Below are 22,626 nucleotides of genomic sequence, written 5' to 3'. Positions count from 1 at the left end.
TTGTCTGGGAACCAGGAATGTCAGGTATTCTTTGGGTCACTGAGGACAGCTGCAGGTGAAGTTGCCTGTGATTAGTTTCTGAGTGTAAAGGTCTGAAAGGAAGACAAGCCGTTTGGAAATACAGAGCGTCAGGTCTCACCCGAGACTGACTAAATAGCCATCAGCATTGGAATAAGACCCCTCTGCAGTCTGCATGCTGATTAAAGTTATTAAGCTGTTCTCTTCTTGAAATTCATTCATCTCAGGGTCATTTACTAATTAATGTATGGCTTTTGTTGAACGACTTTCATGGACAATGTTTCTGAGATAGAAATAAATGAAATACACTGCCCACTCTGAAGGAACTCAAATCTCGAATCTCTGTGTATATATTTGGCACCAGCTGAACTGTGCCATTAATCCAGTAAAGGCTGGTAAAAATAAGCGAACACTGTTAAAATTAAATACCAGGAAAAGCAGGGAGGTTTTTCTCCTGTAAAAATTGTAAGCTGTTAATAAGGGGGTAATTTTATTTACCTCCTTTGGCAAAAATTCTTCATGTTGATTGAAAACCCGGAGGAGTTTTAATTTGTATCAGTGAACTGGTTTCAAAGTCTTTTAAATTTGGTTCTGACTTGGCGATGTGTCTTTAGGTTTTGACTCATTACATAAGCATGGCAATTTTGAGTAAAAAAGGAAAAAAAAAAACCCTGGAACATAGCTCTGCAGCATGCTAATAATTCGACTAATGGCTTATTAGCAATTATAAATGCATAGATTGAATAGTTAACATGTTGAAAATCTTAATTTTATATCTATTGATTAAAATAATTAGCTCGTACACACCATGTCCTGGGCATTTTGGAAAAGTAGAAAATAAGGAATTTGATTCAGGCACTGACTGGAGACTTTGCTGCTAAATAAGCAAAGAAGAATTGTTTTTGAGAAGTCACTCCAGGGGCAGGGACCAAATAGTCGCAGACCACTGTCTCTACGTCTGGGATTTCATTTATCAGAGACCAAGCATGGTGTGTATACCTGGAGCACTGTCTTGTTTAAAACAAAATCAAATCATTCAACATTTTTATTAGTGTTAATTTTACAGAACCTTGCCTGTCAACATGGCCTTTCCAGCCATGCCCACGGCGTACGGTGTCCACGTCCATCCTTCTGTTACAGGCTGGTGCCTGCCCTCCTGTGTCCGCGTTCCCTTCCTCTTACCTAACAGTGGTCTCACTCCTCCTTTCATGGCATCTGGTTGTGCATTCCTCCTGTTAGGGAGAGTGTCTGGCTCATTTTCCCTAATGAGATGATCTCTCTTCTCTCATCTTCCTGCCCGTGATGTCACCATGCTGGCTCTTATGGCTCTTACGGCTGAACAGTATTTTGCCATGTGTATTTGTGCACACCACACTTTCTTTATCTCTCACATGTTGATGGCCCCTACCTTGGCTCCATCTCTTGGCTTCTGTGATTGATACTGCAGTAACACAGTACCTAGGGACCCCTAGAGTAGACATAATAAGGGGTCAGCTTATCCTAAACCTAAAAGCCAAGAGCATGCTCGTGCTGTCTGGGAGGGCGAAGTAGCCATGGAAGGACCTAAGAGGCTGTGTTGTTAGCTAGAAAGACGCACCGGAGGAGCCGGAGAGAAGGGCACAGAGGGCGTTAATTTGCAGAGGAGGAGAACTTGGAATGAGAGCTCTTAGAAGGCCTGGGAGCCCCCTGGCACTCAGAAATTAGTGAGGAGAGGAAAAGATGAACTCTTTCTGCTGTTTATTTTAACCTTGGGCTCCAAGTGCAAGTCCTAGAAAAACAGTTTGCTCTGCTCAAGAATATGTGGCTTTTCCTACTTCTTTGGAGCGTGGAGTAAGTCAGATTTTAGCAAGGATTAAGAAATAAAAGAGAGAGAGAGCTTGTAGGCTGTTGGCACAAAGATCAGACAGAAGAGAAGCCCAGACGGCCTCAGCGAGCCCGGGGACTCGCGTGGAAACCACTGCAGGGGCTGCCCCAGAGCCAAGAGCGTCTGGTGGTCAGAGCTGGGGCAGAAGAGGAACAGGACCATCCAGGGCACAGCCAGGCTAGGCACATTGGACGCCGCGTGGACTCAGGGTGAAGGCGTCCCAGCTCTGCATCTAGTCCTGCACAGCCTGTCTTCTGGAAATGAGCCTAGGGAACAGCTTTGTGCGGTGTAGACAGTCTGGGTGCCTTTTGATGCTAGTCTCGTTTGCAGTCTCTCAGGACAGGGAACCAGATACTGCGGGGAGCCAGGGAGGGCGGATTTGACGTGTAGATGAGTGATCAGACGTAGGTTATTTGAGTTCTTGTTTTTAACGCTTTCTTGCCAAGCCCTGTTGTTTGCTTTGGTGCAGTACAAAACAATAGAATAAAAAGGGGGGACCCCAATATTTTATTGGGTAAATAAAAGACTCATAAAATTATTAAAAAAGCAAAAAGACTAAGACAATGTTAGCTCCCAGGCCTTCAAAGTGTACTGGGACCAGAGCTGCCAGTAAGAAGGTAGACATCTCACAGCCTTGTGATTTGTGGTTTTCGGGGGAATTAATTGATTTTATTAGTTTGTTTCTACTTTACTGTTCTGATAGAGTTAGAGCCGCCCTTTTAGGGTGCTGCAAAAGAGAATAATAGGATGGCAGGTGGGATCAGGTGTTATATGCATGTGTGAAATTAAAAAAAAAAAAAAACAGGGATCTGCTTTTTAAATCATGGATTGAATGATACCAGGCATAGTTCAGGACATACCCTGCTCCACCCTGACTCAGTGGATTAGCTGGGAAAATGCTGAGGAGTGTCTTGATGCAGATTTAAGAGGTTGAGATAGACGCTAGATTAGGCTGGATGTGGTCTTGTAGGGTTCACTCCTGTCCTGCATGCTTCAGATGCTGACACCACCCCCCCCAAGTGCCACATTTCTAGGGACCCTTCCCTCCTCCCCACCTTTCCTCCTGGGGTCAAAGAACCTTAGGAAGTCACTGAGTTGCCCAGGCTGGCCTTGAACTTTTGATCTTCCTGCCCCAGCCTCCTAGAGTGCTGGGAGATGTCTGTAGTGCCCTCACCAAGCCGTTTCTTCTCTCCTCCCTTCGGTGCAGACATTGATGAGTGCTTGCAGAATGGCAGGATCTGCAACAACGGCCGCTGCATCAACACGGACGGCAGCTTCCACTGCGTGTGCAACGCAGGCTTTCATGTCACGCGGGATGGGAAGAACTGCGAAGGTGAGGTGCACCAGGTGCCAGGAGCAGAGCCTGGAGCCTGTTGCACGTACTGCTTGGGGTGCAGCTGGTCCCCTACATCCCCAGGCCTATAATTCACAGTCGTGAGGCAGGAGAGAGCATCTCTTGGGAAGAGCTCTGGTGACAGTGGCCATAGGTAGCATAAATGCTCCCTTTCGGGCTGTGCGCCTGTGTGTCCTCCCGCTCACATGTTCTGCAGTCCCCTGCAGTCCTCTTGGTGACGGCGGCCACCTATTAACAAAATACTGCTGATCCAGCCGAGAGTGACCACTGAGAACTGGGCTTCTCCGTGGCTCTCAGATTCCTCCTTCACTTCCGCTCACCTCTGCCAGTTTTTCCTACCTGACCGTCAGGAATGCATTTCCATCACCCGGAGCTTTAGGGGAAGTGAAGACTGAGTCTCCTCATGTTTCCCGACGTCTTTGTGAAGGATTTTGAAGATCTACTCCTACGCTATAAAATTTTCAGAATTGTTCTTGGAAACATTTTTGGCAGAATATCTTGGTGATTCCTTTCAAAGGCTTGGTGCCAAGATTTGGGGTTGAGGTGAAATCCTGTTTAAAAAGAAGGAAGGAAAGGAGGGAGGGAGGAGACCGGGGAGGGCTGTAAGCACTGGGATCTGACCACAGCCTACTCGAGTAGACGTAGTGTAGCTACGAGAGCAAGCGCCTCCCAAGACATGGGTAGCACTGAAGAGGATAACATGCTGGTGGTTTTAATGATCAGTCCCCATGATTATGGGTCCCTAGTGATGAGTCTGCTTGGCTGTCCTTTGTAGTCCAGTCTTGCCTTTTAAAATCTGATTTTTTTCTACCACTGTTTGAGGCTTGCCTCACAGCATACATTAGCCACTGCTGGCTCCCACTTGTTAGAGAGTCAGGACCCAGCCTACCTACATTTACCATTCGTGCTTTCAGATATGGACGAGTGCAGCGTCAGGAACATGTGCCTGAATGGGATGTGCATCAACGAGGATGGCAGCTTCAAGTGCATCTGCAAACCCGGCTTCCAGCTGGCCTCTGACGGGCGCTATTGCAAAGGTGCCCACCTTCCCTCCTCCCCACCTTTCCTCCTGGGGTCTTCCGCTTCTACAGTGAGGTTTCCCTGCCTGTGGCTGGGGACCCCTTTCCCTGCAGCTGGTGCAGAAGCCCAGCCCTGCAGGGTGCTGCCCTCGATAACCGCAGCACAGTTCTTCTTCCAGGAAAGGTATTTGGGGTCTTTATGACATAGCAGACCAAGAGGGTGGATGGTTTCCTGCCAGATAGGAATCTTTCTCAACAAACTGAGCTCTGTCTTCCGGCTGTTGGATGGCTGTCTTTTGTCACCTCTTACATCCCACCTGGACAAAACATTGTAGAACTTCCTTGGCCGTGATAGCCTCCTCATCAAAGTATCTTCAGAAACCAAATAAATTTCATGGTCCGTGTATTTAGGTTTTATCAAGTTACATAGGAAAAAGAGACACAGGGAAAGCAGAAGAGAGGAGCAAACCCAGAGCCACTGTTTAGTGGGGTAGCTTGTAAAATCCCCTCACTGCCGTGGGTACTAAGGCAAAAATTTGGGAGTTTTATTTGTGCCATTGAAAATTGGAATTCTGGAAAGAGTCCCTGGGGATAAGCCTGTGCTTAATGTCCTGTTGTAGGACCTGAGTAGGAACCAGGCTTCTCAAAGAACCTTGTACCACAAGTAGTCCAGAAAATCTACTCTGACAGGCTGCACTTGGAACCTTGATTCATAGTTTCAGATGCAGAAGAAAGTGTCTTGTGTCTGGCTAGTTACGGTGGCTGCAGGTCAGAGTTCAAGGACAAAGACACATGGGCTTCTTCACTGGTGTCCCTAGTACACAAGCAGCTTTGATGAAGATGTTACAAAAGAGAGGAGATGGATAGACAGAGTCACACACAGATCTCCTTGGCAGGAATTATAGTTCCTCCAGGCCTAAAAGAGCTTCTGGTCCTTGGTCAGTCACTTACTCTGTCTATGCCCTCACACCAATGGCTCTTGATGTTGTGAAAATCTTTCTTTGAAGCAAGAGGAAAAAGCTGGGATTTTCAGGTCAAGAAGGAAAGGAGAGGTTTCCATGCGCTGTGCTGGGAGGAGCTCCCACAGGATGACAGATCTGCCCGTGGCAGTGTTCTGCCATTGGACAGTGTACAACGGAGGGCCGGATTGTGTGGATTAAGTGCCATTCAAGTAAAAGAAAGGGGAAGGAAATAAGCACCTTGCTGTTTGGGAGGAGGCTTCCAAACAAAATAGCGGAAGGAAATATGAAAGCCCCTTTCTGAGCAGGACCTGTGCAAGAACCCTCACTCTCTTGCCAATGCGGGGCATGCACTGCGGTTCCAGTGACTGCTGAGGGCTGCCAGGGACCAAGGCCCACTGGTCAGCCCTGGTGTGGCCGATGCACAGTGCATTTCAGAGGACACTGTGCCCTCTATTTGCAGGCAGTGTAGTGTCCTGTCCTATTTCATTCATTTGAAAGACCTGACAGGGATTCCAGTGGTTTGCTGTGATCTTAGCATCCTGGCTTGAGGTAGGCAGAACTCAGGGCTCCATGGTGTTATTTTGTTCTAGTGCAGAGGACACAGATATGCATACCATCATCCACGCGGCAGTAAGACAAATGGAAGGGAAAAAGTCATTCCTCGTACGCTGAATTTCTCCCTTTTTATGCCATGGAGCAAGGTACTTAGCTCTTAGTGCTTAGCTCTTAGTTCCAAGTCCACAGAGACCTGACTCTTCAAAACTGAATCAATAATGGTAATTTAGCCTTTGTTAACCCAAGGCCATGATCTGAAAGTTTTAGCAGCCATGAATCCCTCTTTCCGTGTCTATGACTAGACTGAAGTCCCTGCCGTGTTGCTGTGGGTCTCATCTGGAACAACAACAAAAAAAATTGGCTGAAATAACTGATTGCGTTTGAGTTCCTGCATTCAGATATAAGCGCTGTTTTAAACACAATCTGTGCACGGAATCTTGGACCATTGGAATGGATCTTATGCCAAGCAACACAAGCCTAGTAAAACATGGAGGTGTCTCACCCTCAGTTTGGCCTTTTAAGGTTAGAAGAAAGGAAGAAATCACAGGCGCTAGTTGCATTTATAAAATGACTTACTTGTGGGTGTTCCATGGTTTCCAAAACACAACTTTGGTACCTCTTCTTCTTCTGCATATTACAGAGCCTATTCTATGCCTAGAATGCACCCAATGACCAGACCTCCCCGAGTGTACACTGATGACACTGTAAAACATTTACAGTGTTTGGGAATGATTTTTCTTTGTTGAGTCCCAGTTGCTTACCGTGCTGTTATTGGCATAAAGGAATCACACAAATCATCTCCATTGATTTTCTGTTCTTTTTCTGTGGTGTTTCTTTGAGGCTTTAGCTATGTGTCTCTTACTATTAAATTGATTGTTCTAAGGACTGACAAGGGGCGTAGTATAGGTGGTGAATGTCAGTCTATCAAAGAGGCAGTTTATTATCAGGCTAGATATCTAGCACAAGTACTGCATGATGTGTTGCACAAAACCGTTTTTCTTTTGAGCAGTCATTTTCCTTCTTGCTCCAGGTTTTTTATGACCTTTATCATTATTGTTTGGGATTTAAAAACATTTGCTCTCTCTTGACGTCCTTACTGCTCTTTTGAAGGGATGTGAAAGAACCTCTCACAGGGTTTGCATTGTGTTGCTGTGTGTCGCTTTCTGTCTTACCCCTTTTCAAGGGTCACCGTGGCGGGCCAGTGATGGCCTTGTGTAGATGTCACCGGTATTTAATAAGCGCCTTTCCCATTGCAGACATTAACGAGTGCGAGACCCCCGGGATCTGCATGAACGGACGCTGTGTGAACACGGATGGCTCCTACAGATGCGAGTGCTTCCCCGGGCTCGCCGTGGGCCTGGACGGGCGTGTGTGTGTTGGTAAGGAGAAGGCGGGGCTTGGCTGACGCCAGTGGTCAGCGGCAGTCAGTGCAGCCTCTGCCTGGAGCAGATGGCACGGGTGGGTAGCAGAGAGGATTGGTTCTCTCTGCCCATAGACTGGATGCTAATTTAAGGAGTGGGGAAATGAGCTGAGATGGAGGGAAGATGAAGGACCCCACCTGCCTCTCCCCTTTTCGTCCTCTGATGTGTAGCTCATCTCGGTTTTTCTGACCTGACCCCGTTGCTCTGTGGTGATGGTCTTTGAAAGGTGCATATAAATTCCCGTGTGTGTGTGTGTGTGTGTGTGTGTGTGTGTGTGTGTGTGTGTAATCTGCAAAAAGATGTATGTGCACTTCAGGAAAAGAAACGTAGGAAGTGTCTGGCTGATCACCAGATACTTTGTGCAGCTTTTGTAATTGTAGAGGTCAAAGGAGCCGGTGCTAACCTCACGATGTCTCAATAAATTTAATTTTAAAGTATTTACACAGATTTTTCATTTCCTGATGAGTGTGTGTACATTTTTTAGCTCTCTGTCTCTCCTGTATCTGTCTCTCTTGTCTCTGTCAGTCTCTGTTTCTATCTCCGTCTCTCTCTTTTTCTCTCTCTCTGTCTCTGTGTCTCTATCTGTGTCTCTATCTGTGTCTCTCTATCTCCTCTCTTTCTCTCTCATTTTCATTGATTCAATTGATTCACAGTAAACATTTTAATATAGAATTAAATTTCCAGGGAAAGTGTAGGCTATAAAGGAAAATATGATTAATCAAAAAACACACAATAGTAGTTTTATGTGGCTCTGTAAGAAGTTTGAGACCTGTTGAAAAATAGGCATGAATTTCATGCGGATTGGTTTTTCCAAAAGGTGTACAGCAGACCCTCTGAAATGGGAAAGGCCTGGGCCTAACTGGCTGCTCCCTCCCTGGTGGCTGAGGTGACCCAGCAGCATCCACAGAATTAGGCAGCAAACCTTTTCTAGATTAAGCTCACTCTGTCTTGGACAGCACAGCTAATTAATTCAGGCACCAAGTGACTGCGTGTTTATTTTGGGATAGATGGCATTTCTGATACAGCCTCATTCATCCTAGTGTGAGGCTGGTGTGTGTGTGTGCAGAAGACGAGGAGAATGAGTGCTCCCCGCCCCCCTGCTCCTCTGTGCCAGGCTGCAGCCCGGGGTGTCGTCCTCCATGGGAGGTGACAGTGTGGTGACACAGGCGTCTCCCCCTGCAGACACGCACATGCGCAGCACCTGCTACGGTGGCTACAAGCGAGGCCAGTGTGTCAAGCCCCTGTTTGGCGCCGTCACCAAGTCTGAGTGCTGCTGTGCCAGCACTGAGTACGCGTTCGGGGAGCCCTGCCAGCCGTGTCCTGCCCAGAACTCAGGTAGGTGGCATCGTTGCTGCGCTGCCCCTACAGTCTCTAGCCATCGCCCTCTGCGCCTCTGCATTTACAGAGGTCAGAGAAAGGGCTGCATGGTGCCTCCTGGGTGCATCGCATGCCAGCCTGGGTCTCGGCCACTTGTCACCACCCAGAGGATCAGTGCAGGAGCCAGGGCCTCCCTGTGCCTCTGTGATGTGCTTCTTAAATGGCTTTATTCAGCCTCAGCCGAGGAGCCTGGCACAGGGAGAGGAACTAGATTCTCTCTCCTCTCCCGGGCAGTGCAGTTCTGGGTGATTTGTGTGTTTTGCTCATTTTAGGGTGGGAGATGACTTAAGTAAACCATTACTATAGCAAAATAATACAGAATGGGAAAAGTTTCCTTGGGCTTCTTATTCCCAGACTGAGCTGTGTTAGAGGATCCAGAGGGACCTTGCAGTTGTGAATGATATCTACCGGTAAAGCAAAAATAGTTCATTGAAATTAAGACAATAGGCTATCAATATCTGAACCAACTTTAGCGTAGCTTGGCAGCTGACTTGTTCCAAAATAATGTTAAACCTAATATTGAAAACCTGGAGTTCTAGTGGTTGGCTTACTTCTGAGATCCAGCCAGTTCTTTCTGTCCAAATTAAAAGGAATTAAAGGGCCAATGTGTAATTTTAAAAGATTCATTACTTTTAAAATGATAACCTTGGAAATCATTAAGTTAAAAATTAAAACGCAGGGCCAAGGATTTAGCTCAGTGGCATAAGCGCCTGCCTGGCAAGTACAGGGTCATGAGTTCGATCCCTGGTACAAAAACAAAACAAAACTAAATTAAACTAAAACTCAAGAAGTTAGAGAGAGTTAAAGAAAACACTGTAAAAGAAATAAAGAATGCCAGTTTTTTTAAAAAAGAAGAAAGCTCTCTTTTGGCTGATGATCCAGTAGTAATATGCAAAGTATCATTTTATATGTGATCAACAACCTATAGTACACATGCTTAATATATTTTAATTATATGCAAATATTATGCCATCCACAGAAATGATTTATAGTTGTAAATTGTTAATATCATCTTCTTGCATGTTACTTTAACTTTTCACAGTACTTTCCACACAAACCCTGAGGCAGGTCATGGTCCACAGAGTAGAGGTGATTTGACCACATATTGAGTAGCAGAAAAGCCAACACTTAGGCTCCAGGAAGCCAAGTGCTTCTGGTTCTTTGCTCTAACATTTTCCTCTCGACCAAGTGCATCTCCAAAGAGTGATACATAGGAAAATGACACAAGTTTAGAAGAGACAACCAAAAGAGACCTGATTTCTTCAAGCAGTAAAGCTTACAGAGACTTAAACTTGAGGCCAGATCCACTAACTTCTGATTTATATTTGAATGAACTGACACAGAAAAGGTCTGCGTGTGGAAGTGGTTTCATTTGGTTTGATTTTCCCTATTCTGTGAGTGAAAAATGCAAAGTCATGAAAAATATCCGACTGTAGGCTATTTCTCATTTTCAGAAAGAGAAAGGTTTTTAAAGTACTGAAAATATCTGTATGTTATTTACCTTTCTATCGCTGGGACAAAACGCCTGCATAATCAGCTTAAAGGAAGAAGGATTGATTTTGGCTCAGGTTCAGAGGGTTCAGTCCATGGTGAGCTGGCCCCCAGGTAGAAACGTGGTGGTGGAAAAGCTTGGAAAGAAAGCAGCTTGCCTCATGACCACCAGGAAACAGAGAGAGCATGGAATATAGCCAGGGAAGGATTGGGGCCACATGAAATCTGCAAAGCTGTAACGACTCCCCCACCGCAGCACAAACTGGCAGTACGCTTGACTTTCCTCCTAGGCATCTTTCAAGCCAAGCAGATTGATGATCAGAATTCACCACCACAGTGCACAAAGCCTGTGCTTAGTCGGTTGACCTCTATAGAGCATCTCTGTGCTCTGTGAGTTCACTGAGCTACCTGTAAAGCTATTTCTCTCTGGCCATTGGTTCTGCAAGCCTTTTACCTCCACTGGGCACAGTTCTGGGGTCTTTTGTCACACATCTGCATGCTTTGAGTCAGAGCAGCACAGAAACACCTACCACCGACTACCTCCTTGAGGTGCATATAGTTACACATGAGCTCACGGACTCTAGAACCACCACTGAGGAGCGCACTGCGATCCCCAGTTTGCAGGAGAGGAAACTATGGAAGAAAATCATGGCCATCAGCACTCGGAACCAGGCAAATTTGAATTCACTGTATACCTAGCACAGCGCTGGATCCTGCCCAAATGGAAAACAGTGGCAACAATAGTTCACTTCCATCTGGGCCATGCACTAACCTGAATTACTTGTGAAGGTGTTTATCTTATAAAACTGGCACAATTTTTATGAGAGTTTTTTTTTTTTTTTTTTGTACTAGGAGTCAAACTCATGACCTTGCACTTCCCAAGGAGACGCTTGAGCCAGTGAGCTAAACCTCTGGCCCATTATGAGTGTTTTCATTAATTGTTGATATGAGAGAATAAAAAGAATCCTTTTTCCCCTCGCTCATGTTCTGGCTTTCAAACACTCAGTGCCAGCCACTTTCCCATTTGTTTCTTTTTTGGTCCCTTAAAATAATTTATAAAGAAAGGCCGTTACAGCCTTTCTCAGATTATCATTTGTTAGACTATTCACCCTCTGAGGGTTTGCCTCTTAATTTCACATCTGTGTGGCTTATTTAGATCAACTGCCACCAAAAGTGCAATCCTTAACCAGGCGTGGTGGTGGATGTCTTACCATTTCAGCACCAGGGAGCTGAGGCAGGAGGATCACTATGAGTTCGAGACCAGCCTAGGCTATGTAGTGAGTTCAAGTCTAGCCCAAACTACATAGTAAGACTCTGTCTCAAAAAAGCACAAACTGTGCAGAAGCATAGCTCGGCAGTAGGGTTTGGGTCCCTGTAAAAGTCTTCATCCTTTCCTGGATGTTCTGCTCGTTTTCCACTTCAGCACAAGTGACTTCCCATGACCACAAGACTGTGGCTGTCAGAAACTGCAGGCCACCAAAGGGTCCCACTCGTCACTTTGCCTTGGATAAAATTATGATTACAGTTCTCCGTTTTTATCATCCACTCATATGCTTATCTAAATATCATCGGAATTGCATGCAAAACATTGTATGATTTTGAGAAATAGAAACCTGATTGCCTCGCAGATGAGGGAATACACTCTGTATATCTCAGTTTCTTCACAAAGATCTCAGTTTTAAAGTTAACCAACATTTCCCTGGGATTTCTTACGGACATCTGGTCTGGTGTCTTCATAAATGGTAACTTTTCATAGCACATTTGAGCTCATAGGTAGCTGCTCCCCTGTCATTCCTGGGGAGGAGGGCGGAGAGAAGGGAAAACCTGCTGTGGGTTGATTGTACTGAAAAAGAGGCTCACACCAGGCAGCACGATTATTCCCAAGGTGCTGGGCCAGCGTTTTATTAACAGTTCAGAAACCGCATTTGAGCAGGCTCGCTGCTCTGTAAGTGTAAAATGTTCCCTGGTGAACAAAATCAAACTATAGGAAAAATACCTTTGTGGAAAGTGCTTTGCAGAAGACATTGCTCGAACTCGCCTTGGTTCCTTCAAAGTCGCTTTCCTTTGGTGACGCAGAGCCCTGAAAAAATGAGAGGCTGGGGTCAAGGTGACCCCCCACCTCCATCCCAGAGACACCTCCTTTCCGTCACCACTTTTGTTTCTGTTCTGTGCTCTTTGGAGGAACCGATGTAGAAATGATGCAGAGCCTGGGGCGGGGTTGACCTGCTCTGCACACAGGGGACGAGCACTGTCTGTGGTTTGTTGCAGCCGAGTACCAGGCGCTGTGCAGCAGCGGGCCAGGGATGACGTCAGCGGGCACAGGTAAGGGGCCCTCGGAGCACCCCGGGCACACGGGGCCTCCTGTGAACTCTCTACTCCACATCAGGGATGTTGGCTGCTCTGTACCCTCAGGATACCCCTCTGTATCCTCAGGAGCCACCTTAAATTTTCTACCAAGCAGTAAAGACAAGTGATAGAGTTGGAAGAGAAGACAAAGTCTGTGTAGGAGCTAGAACAAGGCACATATTGGAGACAGCAAAGTAAGGGAAAAGAATTGGAGCAAGCATAGACTTAGGCCACAGGAGAGGAAGAGATTACCTTAATACAGAACAAAGCAATTTGAGTAGGAGAGGTCCAAAAAAAATGGACCTACTGAATTCAGTGTCCCCACAGCAGGATTGTTTTTGTCATTATCTGTGGGTGAGGATGGATCGGGTATTTGGAGGAGGAAAGAGGATAAGAAATGTGTAATGAACAGTTAGTGGAATAACAAAGGCATGAAATGGGATTGGAGACAAAGGAAGAGTGAAGCCTGAGTTACAGAGGAGCTGGGCACCAGCATTTGAGACCGCTTGGTCTCTGATTATCACTCTGTGCCTTCTTAGCTGGCAGAGAGCTGCTCAGCCTGAGGGAGCCCAGAAGAGGGGGACCCAGTGTCCGGAGGGCAGAAGAAGAGACCTTTATTTGAGCTGGCTTTGATTCATGAGGAGACTGAGAAGTTTGGAGCAAATAATGAAAAATTCAAGTTCTAACTTAGTCATGAGATGGCAGAACCTACAAAAGTTCCTACGGTGGCCTAACTTTGCCACCGTGTTTTAAGGTGCTCAGAATCATGGAGGTGTGGAAGGCAGATTGACAGAGAGGGGAGACAGGGGTAGAGATCTGGGCCTTGCTTTTGGATCCACTTTCCCATTTCAGTGCTTGGACCAGGACATCTCCTTAGCTTGATTCCGGGTGGAGAATCATGTAGTTCCAGCTCAGATGCCAAATTCTTCTCAGGGACCGAGGGAGGAAAGATTGGATTCAGAACCTGTCTTACAGTGAAAAGGGGGATCGGGCATTCTCTTCCAAGTGAAACATCTTCTCCTTCCTCTCATTACATTTATTGTACTGTTATTTTTTTTAACAGTTCATTTGATGTTTATTTTAGCCTGTCACTGACTTGAACTTTTTGGTGGTGCAGATATAAACGAATGTGCATTAGATCCTGATATTTGCCCGAATGGAATTTGTGAAAATCTCCGTGGGAGCTACAAATGTATATGCAATTCAGGCTATGAAGTGGACATAACTGGGAAAAACTGTGTCGGTAAGAAGTTTTCACCTGTTCGCTAACACATTTCAGGCATAATTCATTTTTCTTTTATTGCTCAGGGGGAAACTGCCCTTTGTTAGCTTAGAGGATTCAGCCAATGAATGCTTTCACACTTGGGATGTCTACATGTCTCAATTAAAAACATTTACATAGCTGAATCGAGGCAATTCGTGAGCAGCCATGTATCAAACTCACTTCTTCCACATGGGAAGTGTAAACATTCGCCATTCTCATGTAGCTACCGTCATCCCTGTTTTTGTAGAGAAACGATTTTCCTCCCAACTACTCATTAGATTTCACTGGAGAAAACACAGCTTGCTTTCAGTAATAACTATTCTCTGTTAAATTTAACAAATGCCATTTTCAATGGTGTGACAATCTTCCATGAAGATGCCAGCCTGTAACTAAATAAATCATTAGGTTGGGGATAAAGGTCAACTAGCCTGCTATCTTGTCTTCAGCATTCTGCACTTACCTTGCCCAGTGTTTGAGATGCACTGTTTGTTCTATATCACTATAGTGTGGTGACGTCTATGGCAGGCTTCCTGGAATTAGGCTTCTAGAGAACCACGGCAGCCATCCCCAGGGGATGATGTCAGGATGTGTCAAAACTGAAATGTACCACAGCACATTGTTCAGATTCAGAGGCCAAACACACTTTGCATTTAAGAAAATACACCTTTCTGGAAGAAGATAAAAGTTAATAAACTTTTAAGATAAACTAGAAGATTTTGAATTTACTTTTTACTTTCTAGAAATCATTTAGGGCTTTGGAGTTGGGAGCCTCCCATTTTCTGCCATTGGTAGTGATATTTTAGAAGCAGTGTTGGAAAGGCAGTGGTCTAAGGAGTTGGTATCTTTGGAACATGTAATTCTTCAGAGATGTTGCTGATTGAGAAAAAAAGCAAAGTCCTTTTAATCTTTCAATGCAATGTAAAATATAGCAGCTGGCAGCTACCTACTGAGTTCTGGGCTCAACTGTCTTCCAACCAACCATCGCCAGAGTCACCGTATGTTGTGACCTAGGAGAAGAAAGCTCTTGCCTTCCTGTGACCCTGGGCACCAAGCTATTGTATCCTCTGTCCCTGAACCATCAAGCCCCTGGTGCTGGGGATCCCTAGGTTTGTTTTGGTGGAGTTCTCAGCGTGCTGTTTGCTCAGGCAATAATACTACTTCCGACTTAATGTCCCCATGTTATTAAAAGTGCTGCAGATCTAACTAGACTTAGTGTGTTCCCTGTGCAGTTCTCCAGGCTAAATTTCTGTATCCTTCGGTCTGGGCTCCTAAGCTGTGGGATGATGATCTAATTTGATTCTCAACACATGAAGCATTCCCTGTGAATGTCTGGCCTCTTTGGTAAATTGTGTGATGTAATTTAGCTCACAAACTGCATACTTTCTGTATTTCCTAGGTTATCTAGGTAATTCACCCTAAATTTGGGTTTTTCTTTGGACAGGCCTATTATTCATCTGAAAGCAAATTTTCCTCAGCTCCCTGAGTCATGAACTGCATTCCTCATGACAATTCTAAACTCTGTAGATTGAATCTTGTTTTAGAAACGTAACTGGAGACAATTTATTTTAATGAAGAAATGCTTATCCTGGAACTAACACATACCAAAGATGGACCACCTTCCTAAATATTTATTTAGCTCTTCAATTAAAGTAATCCTTCTTGTTCTGACCCAGTGAAGCCATTATACAAAGTAAAGATTAAAGCTTTTCAGGAAATCCAGGTTTTCTTCCTGCTAAAGAGCGATGCTAATGAAATACTACCTACTGGTTTCAGTCTTTGTGGCTAACTAGTTGAGATAGCCAGGTCCAGCATCTGTTTTCCTAAAATGGAGTAATCTAGGCAAAAACCAGTGAAACTAGAGCTTGGCTTCTTTGATGGAATTAATCACACCATTGTGACTGAAGAGCTAATCTGAAAGGTCACAGAAGTCATATGCAAGGAGTCGGCTTTTTAAAAGACTGGTTTCCATTGCCTTTGCAGATATTAATGAGTGTGTGCTGAATAGCCTGCTTTGTGACAACGGACAGTGTAGAAACACTCCTGGGAGCTTTGTCTGCACCTGCCCCAAGGGATTTGTATACAAACCGGACCTGAAAACCTGCGAAGGTAAATCGCATTCCTATTCTTGTCCATATAGTGTGCCCTTTGCTGTCTTTTGAGATGCCATTAGAAACCCATGTAAATAACTTAACAATAATCACTCCTATTTTAGACCATTATTATCCTAATATAATCAAACTTTCCTGTTTCTGAATGGTGCTTACCTGTGGCTGGCATTTTCTTTGCCACTTAAGCGCCATTGAAAAGTATTCATTTTGCATTTGTCTTCAAGGGCTATTTTCTTTTCCACCCCTGAACTGATAAAGAAAATGTTGTATGTGTGCTATTGGAATTTATAACTAGGGAATCACGCACACGCTCACCCCTGATTTTCTAAGTAAGGTGTTCAGCCGAGGGCTATACTCTAGCTCCCTGGGGGTTCTAGCTGGTCTGGAAGGAGGGGCATGCCAACTGTCCTACCTGATGGACAGCTTTCGAGGCCACGGTGCCAGACCAGGTTTCAGCAGTAATGTGGACCTGTCTCTGTTTCAGATATTGATGAATGCGAATCAAGTCCTTGCATTAATGGTGTCTGTCGGAACAGCCCCGGCTCTTTTATCTGTGAATGTTCTCCCGAAAGTACTTTGGATCCAACGAAAACCATCTGCATAGGTATTTCTCTTTCCAGGAATGATTTTTCTGTTTATCAGTGCTGCTGTACTCGATATCAGCTTGTTTGGCAGTTTAAGTGTGAGCGTGACATTAAAAGTGACATTTCTTGTTTCATAATGCTATTCCTGTTGTAATTCTAATATGTGTGTTTGGATTCTTCAGATGTTTGTTTTTATCAGTGTGCGTTTGCAGCACATAACTATTACGTGCACTGGGACGATGATACATGCACATAACACAGCTTGATTCTTATTTCATCTCCTCTGCGCTTGGTCCTGTTCCTGTTTGCAAAAGATCAGTCTCCCTGTTGGCAGTTGTCTTTCACTCTTTAATTTGCATGCTTTGGGTGTCTCGTGCACTATTTAAGCTCCTATCTGAGTTTTGATGCAGAGGGTATGAGACATGGGTTAACTGCTCCTCCCCACTGCAGAGACCATCAAGGGCACTTGCTGGCAGATAGCCATCGATGGGCGGTGTGAGATCAACATCAACGGGGCCACCTTGAAGTCCCAGTGCTGTTCGTCCCTGGGTGCAGCCTGGGGCAGCCCCTGCACTGTCTGCCAAGTCGGTAAGTGACCCCGAGCTGCGGCTCCCGCAGTCTCATCTGTCCCTTTGGCTAGGAAAGAAAAGCCCAGTCCAAGTTCCCATGGGAATTTGGAAAGCTTCAACTCTGATGGCCTCAAAGGAATGTGTTCCTTAAGAAGAACCCACAGAAGCATCAAGGACCTTGATTAGATGTGATTTGGGGAACGTTTCCCCTTTGTGTCCCCATGAGGGACTGGGCTAGATTGTATTGTTTATCTAGGGAGCCAGTGCTTTTTGTCCTTTGTGGGAAGGTGATGGTTAGGGCTCCTGGGTTTGTTACAGTTCCAAATTTTTTTTCCAATAAAAGGTAACAGATATAAAGATAAGGGCTTCAAGGGAACCCCTGAATCTGCTGGGAAGTTGAGGCTTGAGAGCCTTTCCTGGTGTCTACTGATCCAACGTGTGCGATCTCCAGGCTGTGTGCTCCCTGCTCCTCCTACAGCAGTCCTGCAGGGCAATACCCAGCCTCAGGCTCCTAGCAGGAGAGAAATCAACACTCAGAGTCCTTATGAACTGTCACGTTGGCATGATGTAAGCTTTATTTTGAGGCATCTTAGAGGAACCGACTTTTACTGAGGTGATATCTCCTTGTTACTCCTCCTCACCTCTGAAGTGTTAGAAACACTTTGTTATCCCTGACTCACTCTTGACACACAGAGGAATCTAACTCTGTTCCAGGACCTCTTGTGTTTCTCCTAATGTGGCATCACTGCCTGTCTGTGTATTGCTACCTTGTCTTGTGGTTTTTCCTCCACAGATCCCATATGTGGTAAAGGGTACTCACGAATTAAAGGAACGCAATGCGAAGGTATTTCTGATTATTCCTAACCATCCAACTCAGTGTGCGTGAAGAACACTTGTGTTAGTTTGGGCTGGGTGAAGAGATGGTGTGACTGTGTGGTGAGACAGAGGCAGCAGAGCAAAGTTAACAGAGCACTGCAGACCAAACAGATGTGAATTTCACAAGTGTCTGTAATGCTTCGGCCAGCAGCGGGTCCCACTGGTGAAACGACAGGATGGCTGAAACTATTTCAGGCTGACCGTGGTGCAGAGTTGCTGCCCTCTCAAAATTTTATCAGGGAAGGAAAACAACCAAAACAAAACAAAAACCAGGAAGCTTTTGATCAGACTGTAAAGCTTGCATTTTTCTTACTCTTCCTGGGATTTTTCTTCGTTTCGTGATCGTGGATGATTTCTTCTGCCCCTTTCTGAAAGCCTGTGCGGACTCCAGTCTGCTGTGATTCTTTTCTCATGGAGCTCCAGAGAGATGTAGGTCACGGTGACTAACCCAACCTGACATGACACAGCAGCTGACATATTTTAAAAACAGCAATTAGTCCCATATGTGGGACGAAATGAAGACTTTTCCCTGTTCAAACAAAGAACATAGCCACCCCCACCCAGGGTCTGGCTTTCCAAGTGATGACTGCACCCTTTGGCTTTCCCTTGATCCCAGCCTTCTGTTCCTAACTGCTCTGAGCTCAGCGGCACATTTTGGTTTACAAGAGCTCAAAACAACAGTCACAAAACAATAAAACCCGAAAGGTGGGCTCTTCTCCCCATTATTCTCAGCTCCAAGGAAAGATTTAGAAAGCTTTTTTTTAAGCATTCCTGATTGGATATTATGGTATTTCTTCAAAATACAGACTCTGTATGTGTGTGTGTGTGTGTGTGTGTGTGTGTGTGTGAAGGTGCTTAACTGAGGTCCTGTATTCTTGTCAGTGATGAGTACTACTATAAGTCCTTTCTCTGGATCATCTTGAGGAAGAAGAGTATTTCCCCAAAGTTCAGCACACACTTTGCTCTCCAATAAGCAAATTGGGAAGGATGAGGATGGGTGAAAGGGATCAGGCACAGTTAGGCTCTGTCCCAGGCGGGGGCCACCTCACTGTTGACAAAACAGCCTGAGACCCCTGCTAAGTTACAACCAGACATACCAGAAATTCTCCATGAACAACTTGGAGATGAACTAGTTTTGTGAATTTAAGTTCAAAGTGACTTTGACTGTTATGAGAATAATTGTGAATCTGGGAGTAGAATAAGGCAGACTTGTCTGATGCAGATCTGTTGACTTTGTTTTTTTTTAATTTTAGACATAGATGAATGTGAAGTGTTCCCAGGAGTGTGCAAAAATGGCCAGTGTGTCAACACCAGAGGGTCATTCAAGTGTCAGTGCCCCAATGGGATGACGCTGGATGCCACCGGACGGATCTGCCTTGGTAAATACTGAGCTCCTTGTTTTTCTCATCATTGTCTTAAGGATTATGAAAACCTTGCTTAATAAACACAGTGGAGCCTTTGGCTCTGCGTGCAGACACCCGCTCTCAAACACAGCCTGTGCTGGAGGACTCAGCGCGGTTTCCCCGACAAATCGTTAGTGAAGAGGACAGTGGGTCCCCTTTGTGATGTCACTGTTTCTTAAGTCACAGCCATGCTTGCAGTGCCCTGAGAGCTGCCCGCATCCTCCACAGGATGGATACAAGATATCCTCCATAGGATACAAGATGGGCGGTGGGGAGAACGATGTGGGTGTGTGATGAAAACCTGCAGCGTGGGTCACCCAGGCACATCTGGCCACTGGCCAGGAGACAGATGCTGGTGGGAAAAAGACAGGTGCTGCGGGAAGTCCCTGTCAGCGTTATGATCCAAGATGCAGCTGCCCTGGCGGAGTGCACACAGGGACACCAAGGCTGGAGTTGCTGCCGGTTGGGTGGGATTCTCCTCAACACCTGCCGGAGTCTGAATGGGCCCCTCGAGCCTATTAAACCCACCAGTGACCTAAAGCACCACATGCTTAGCGGTCTGCCCTGTTGGGGTAGAGTCTGAGATCGCTGCAGTTGTTCTTTGGGCATCTGGATGGCTTTACTGTATGTGGTTTTCCTGGTGTTACTGCCGTGGCTCTGGATTGGCCCTGGGTCACTGGCTTCCCACTCTATGAGTCCGATAAGATGCCCATCTCGGCTGTGCATTCTTCCTGAAGACCACTGTGGCTGGGGAAGAGGTGCTGGGGTGCAGCCAAGGGACTTTTATCTTGCAGATTGTAGCTACACAATCTTCAGGCATAGATTTCTAGGTAGAAGGCATGGGGAAGCGAAGGAACAGTGCAAGACAAAGAGCTTAGCTGCAGCACAGTTCCCAAATCCAGGCCTCCTGGCCTCTGTTCTGTTAGTCTTTCTACTCTTCCACACCATTCTGTCATTTGGGGGTTAGGGTTAGAGGGTTAGAAGTGAGACACACGTGCACACACACACACACACACACACACACACACATTGAGGTGAAACAAACGTTTGAAAAGAGCACCTGGCCATCCTTTGTTGTATTACCCTTTTGTCTGAAGTAGATAATTCCTGAGTCTACCATTCCATTTCTCTAGTAGGGAAGTGATCTGAGGAAGAGTTGACATCCTCCAACAGCGAAGAGCGGGTTTTTTTTTTCCTGGAGAGGAGGTGCCTACCATCATGGCTCCCCAGTGCTAGCAATAGGCCTCACTCCCCATGGGGACACCTTCCACAGGAGCACTGTGGATCTCAGGACCCGCTCTCTGTAGAGAATGAGCAGGAAACATCTGGAGGTGAAACATCTGGGGGCTTTTCACAAGGAAGAGGTCTAATGTGGGCTGATGGAAGAGAATCTTTCTTAGGCAGGGAAGCCACACACCTTGGCTTTCTTTGGAAGGAAGATGCTCATTCCAGTCAACAAGTGAGAGTAAATTGGAACATGTGTTGTACTTTGCCTAACAAATATTGGTGGTTTGTTTGGGCCAACAAAGACAGTGTCGGCTCCCTCCGACAGATATCCGCCTGGAGACCTGCTTCCTGAGGTATGAGGACGAGGAGTGCGTGCTCCCCATCGCCGGCCGCCATCGCATGGACGCCTGTTGCTGCTCTGTCGGGGCTGCCTGGGGCACTGACGAGTGCGAGGAATGTCCTATGAGGAACACACCCGAGTACGAGGAGCTCTGCCCCAGAGGCCCTGGCTTTGCCACAAAAGACATCACAAATGGGAAACCTTTCTTCAAAGGTACAGTGTTTGCAGTGGTCCTATGGTAGCTTTGTAGGCCATCGGGAATCCTTTCTGAAGCCACGGTCCCATTCACAGAATTATGGTGGCTGTCATCGGTGTCAGATGCCTTGGTCACCTCTATCTAGCTTATTAGCTGTCTAAATTACAACACACACACACACACACACACACACACACACACACACACACACACACGGGCTTTTGGAGAACTCCTGCCTCTCCTTCCAAGCCATTAAGTAGTGAAATCAGTCTCAATACCGTGAACCACAATGCTGGGGTTGAATCCCATGGTGATGAAGAATGAAACCACAGACAAGCGGGGAACTAGAGTGCAAGCAGATTTGCTTATGAAATATTAAAGGTAGGGGATGAAGACATAAAGGTAAGGAAATACAGCTCCCGCTAGCCACGAGAGGGTTCTCAATAGAATACACAGGAGGGCGCTTCATCCAGGGCATGTAAGGGGTGTAGCGGGGAGCTCTGGCCATTGCCCAAACATTCCGCTCTCTACCCTGTAGGAGATGCCATGCTTTGTAGGGCCCAGTTCATGCAGTGCCATGCAGGGTGCTGCTGAGCCAGACTCTACCTGATCACTGTGGGGAGGTTACAGACAGCCAGAGCACACCAGGCAGACATTTTGGGAAGGTGTTGATGCAGCAGACTCCATTTTGGGCTTTTGGACTCCATTTGGGGCTGCTGTCCTTACTGCTCGATAGAATCGTAATTCCTGCCTCATCAATCTCCCCGTCCCACTGAGGCAGAAATAAATGAAAAGGGAACCTGCCTGGCTAATGCTGGACTCTGTACCAGCTGGTTTGCTGCCCAGCTGTCACTGCCATCCACCTGAGAGTAGAGAAGGGGGGGGTCCTCGTCCTGTGCAGCCAGCTGACTCTTGTTCTGGGGGGGGGGAGCTCCATGATAAAAGTGTTGCAGTGCTATGCCTGAATTTAAATCTGTGTCAACAATGAGAGGGTGTAGATTTAATCTAATTCCAAAAAATGTTTGCATGTAACGATGCAGGCCTTGAGGATTTCAGTATGTGGGAAGAAGAGAATGAATGAACCCCTCAGAGTCCCAGGATAAGAGTGTAGACCTCTGCATGGTCTTCCTCTTCCTTTTCTTCTTCTCCATCTTCATTTTTACCCAAGAATCCCTGGGAGTTAAAATTGTTCCATCTGCAGAGACAGTTTCTAGGTGGCCCTGATATATGTTTCTTTTTAAAATCTTTTCTCCCTGTAATGTATAGATTTTATTATGACGATTAGCACACATTAAGATAAAACTGTCTCTTAAATAAATTCAGGAAACTCATTTATTCATCCAGGTATGGTGACACAGGCCTGTGATCCTGGCATTCTGGAGGCTGAGTCAGGAGGATTGCCATTTATTTAAGGCCACCCTGAGACCCTGTCTCAGAACAAAAACTTTTATTGGTTAAACTTTAATGGTGCATAATATTTAGAAGAAAAGCTCCAAGTAATACAAATTACCTGCAAACAATTCAAATTATAAATGTCACTTTGAAATTCCTGTAAGAATTTAAAAATATGTTCAAGAAAGCACCAAAGAGTACTGAATGAATACCTCATTTTGCTACCCATTCAATTGGCTGTGATGGATCAGAGTATTCTA

The 22,626-nt window shown here is 45.8% G+C and overlaps 1 protein-coding gene across 2 annotated transcripts in view; it reads left to right on the top strand.

Annotated features, from left to right (window-relative positions):
* Positions 1 to 22,626, top strand: part of Fbn1 (fibrillin 1) — a 207,572-nt gene that overhangs the window by 115,125 nt on the left and 69,821 nt on the right. For both annotated transcript variants that reach the window (XM_003471859.5, XM_023565924.2), the window contains exons 13-24: positions 3,090 to 3,215; positions 4,151 to 4,273; positions 7,029 to 7,151; positions 8,376 to 8,528; positions 12,330 to 12,383; positions 13,525 to 13,650; positions 15,652 to 15,777; positions 16,264 to 16,383; positions 16,814 to 16,951; positions 17,726 to 17,776; positions 19,062 to 19,187; positions 20,764 to 20,991. In XM_003471859.5, coding sequence (XP_003471907.1) covers positions 3,090 to 3,215; positions 4,151 to 4,273; positions 7,029 to 7,151; positions 8,376 to 8,528; positions 12,330 to 12,383; positions 13,525 to 13,650; positions 15,652 to 15,777; positions 16,264 to 16,383; positions 16,814 to 16,951; positions 17,726 to 17,776; positions 19,062 to 19,187; positions 20,764 to 20,991 — 1,494 coding nt within the window. The remainder of the gene's footprint in view (positions 1 to 3,089; positions 3,216 to 4,150; positions 4,274 to 7,028; positions 7,152 to 8,375; positions 8,529 to 12,329; positions 12,384 to 13,524; positions 13,651 to 15,651; positions 15,778 to 16,263; positions 16,384 to 16,813; positions 16,952 to 17,725; positions 17,777 to 19,061; positions 19,188 to 20,763; positions 20,992 to 22,626) is intronic.

This window comes from Cavia porcellus, unplaced genomic scaffold, assembly GCF_034190915.1.
Source record: "Cavia porcellus strain 051 isolate PalLab524CR breed Dunkin Hartley unplaced genomic scaffold, mCavPor4.1 scaffold_1, whole genome shotgun sequence".
Classification (NCBI taxonomy): domain Eukaryota; kingdom Metazoa; phylum Chordata; class Mammalia; order Rodentia; family Caviidae; genus Cavia; species Cavia porcellus.
The sequence above is the reverse complement of the archived record's forward strand: the minus strand, read 5'-3'. Positions and strand labels throughout refer to the sequence as shown.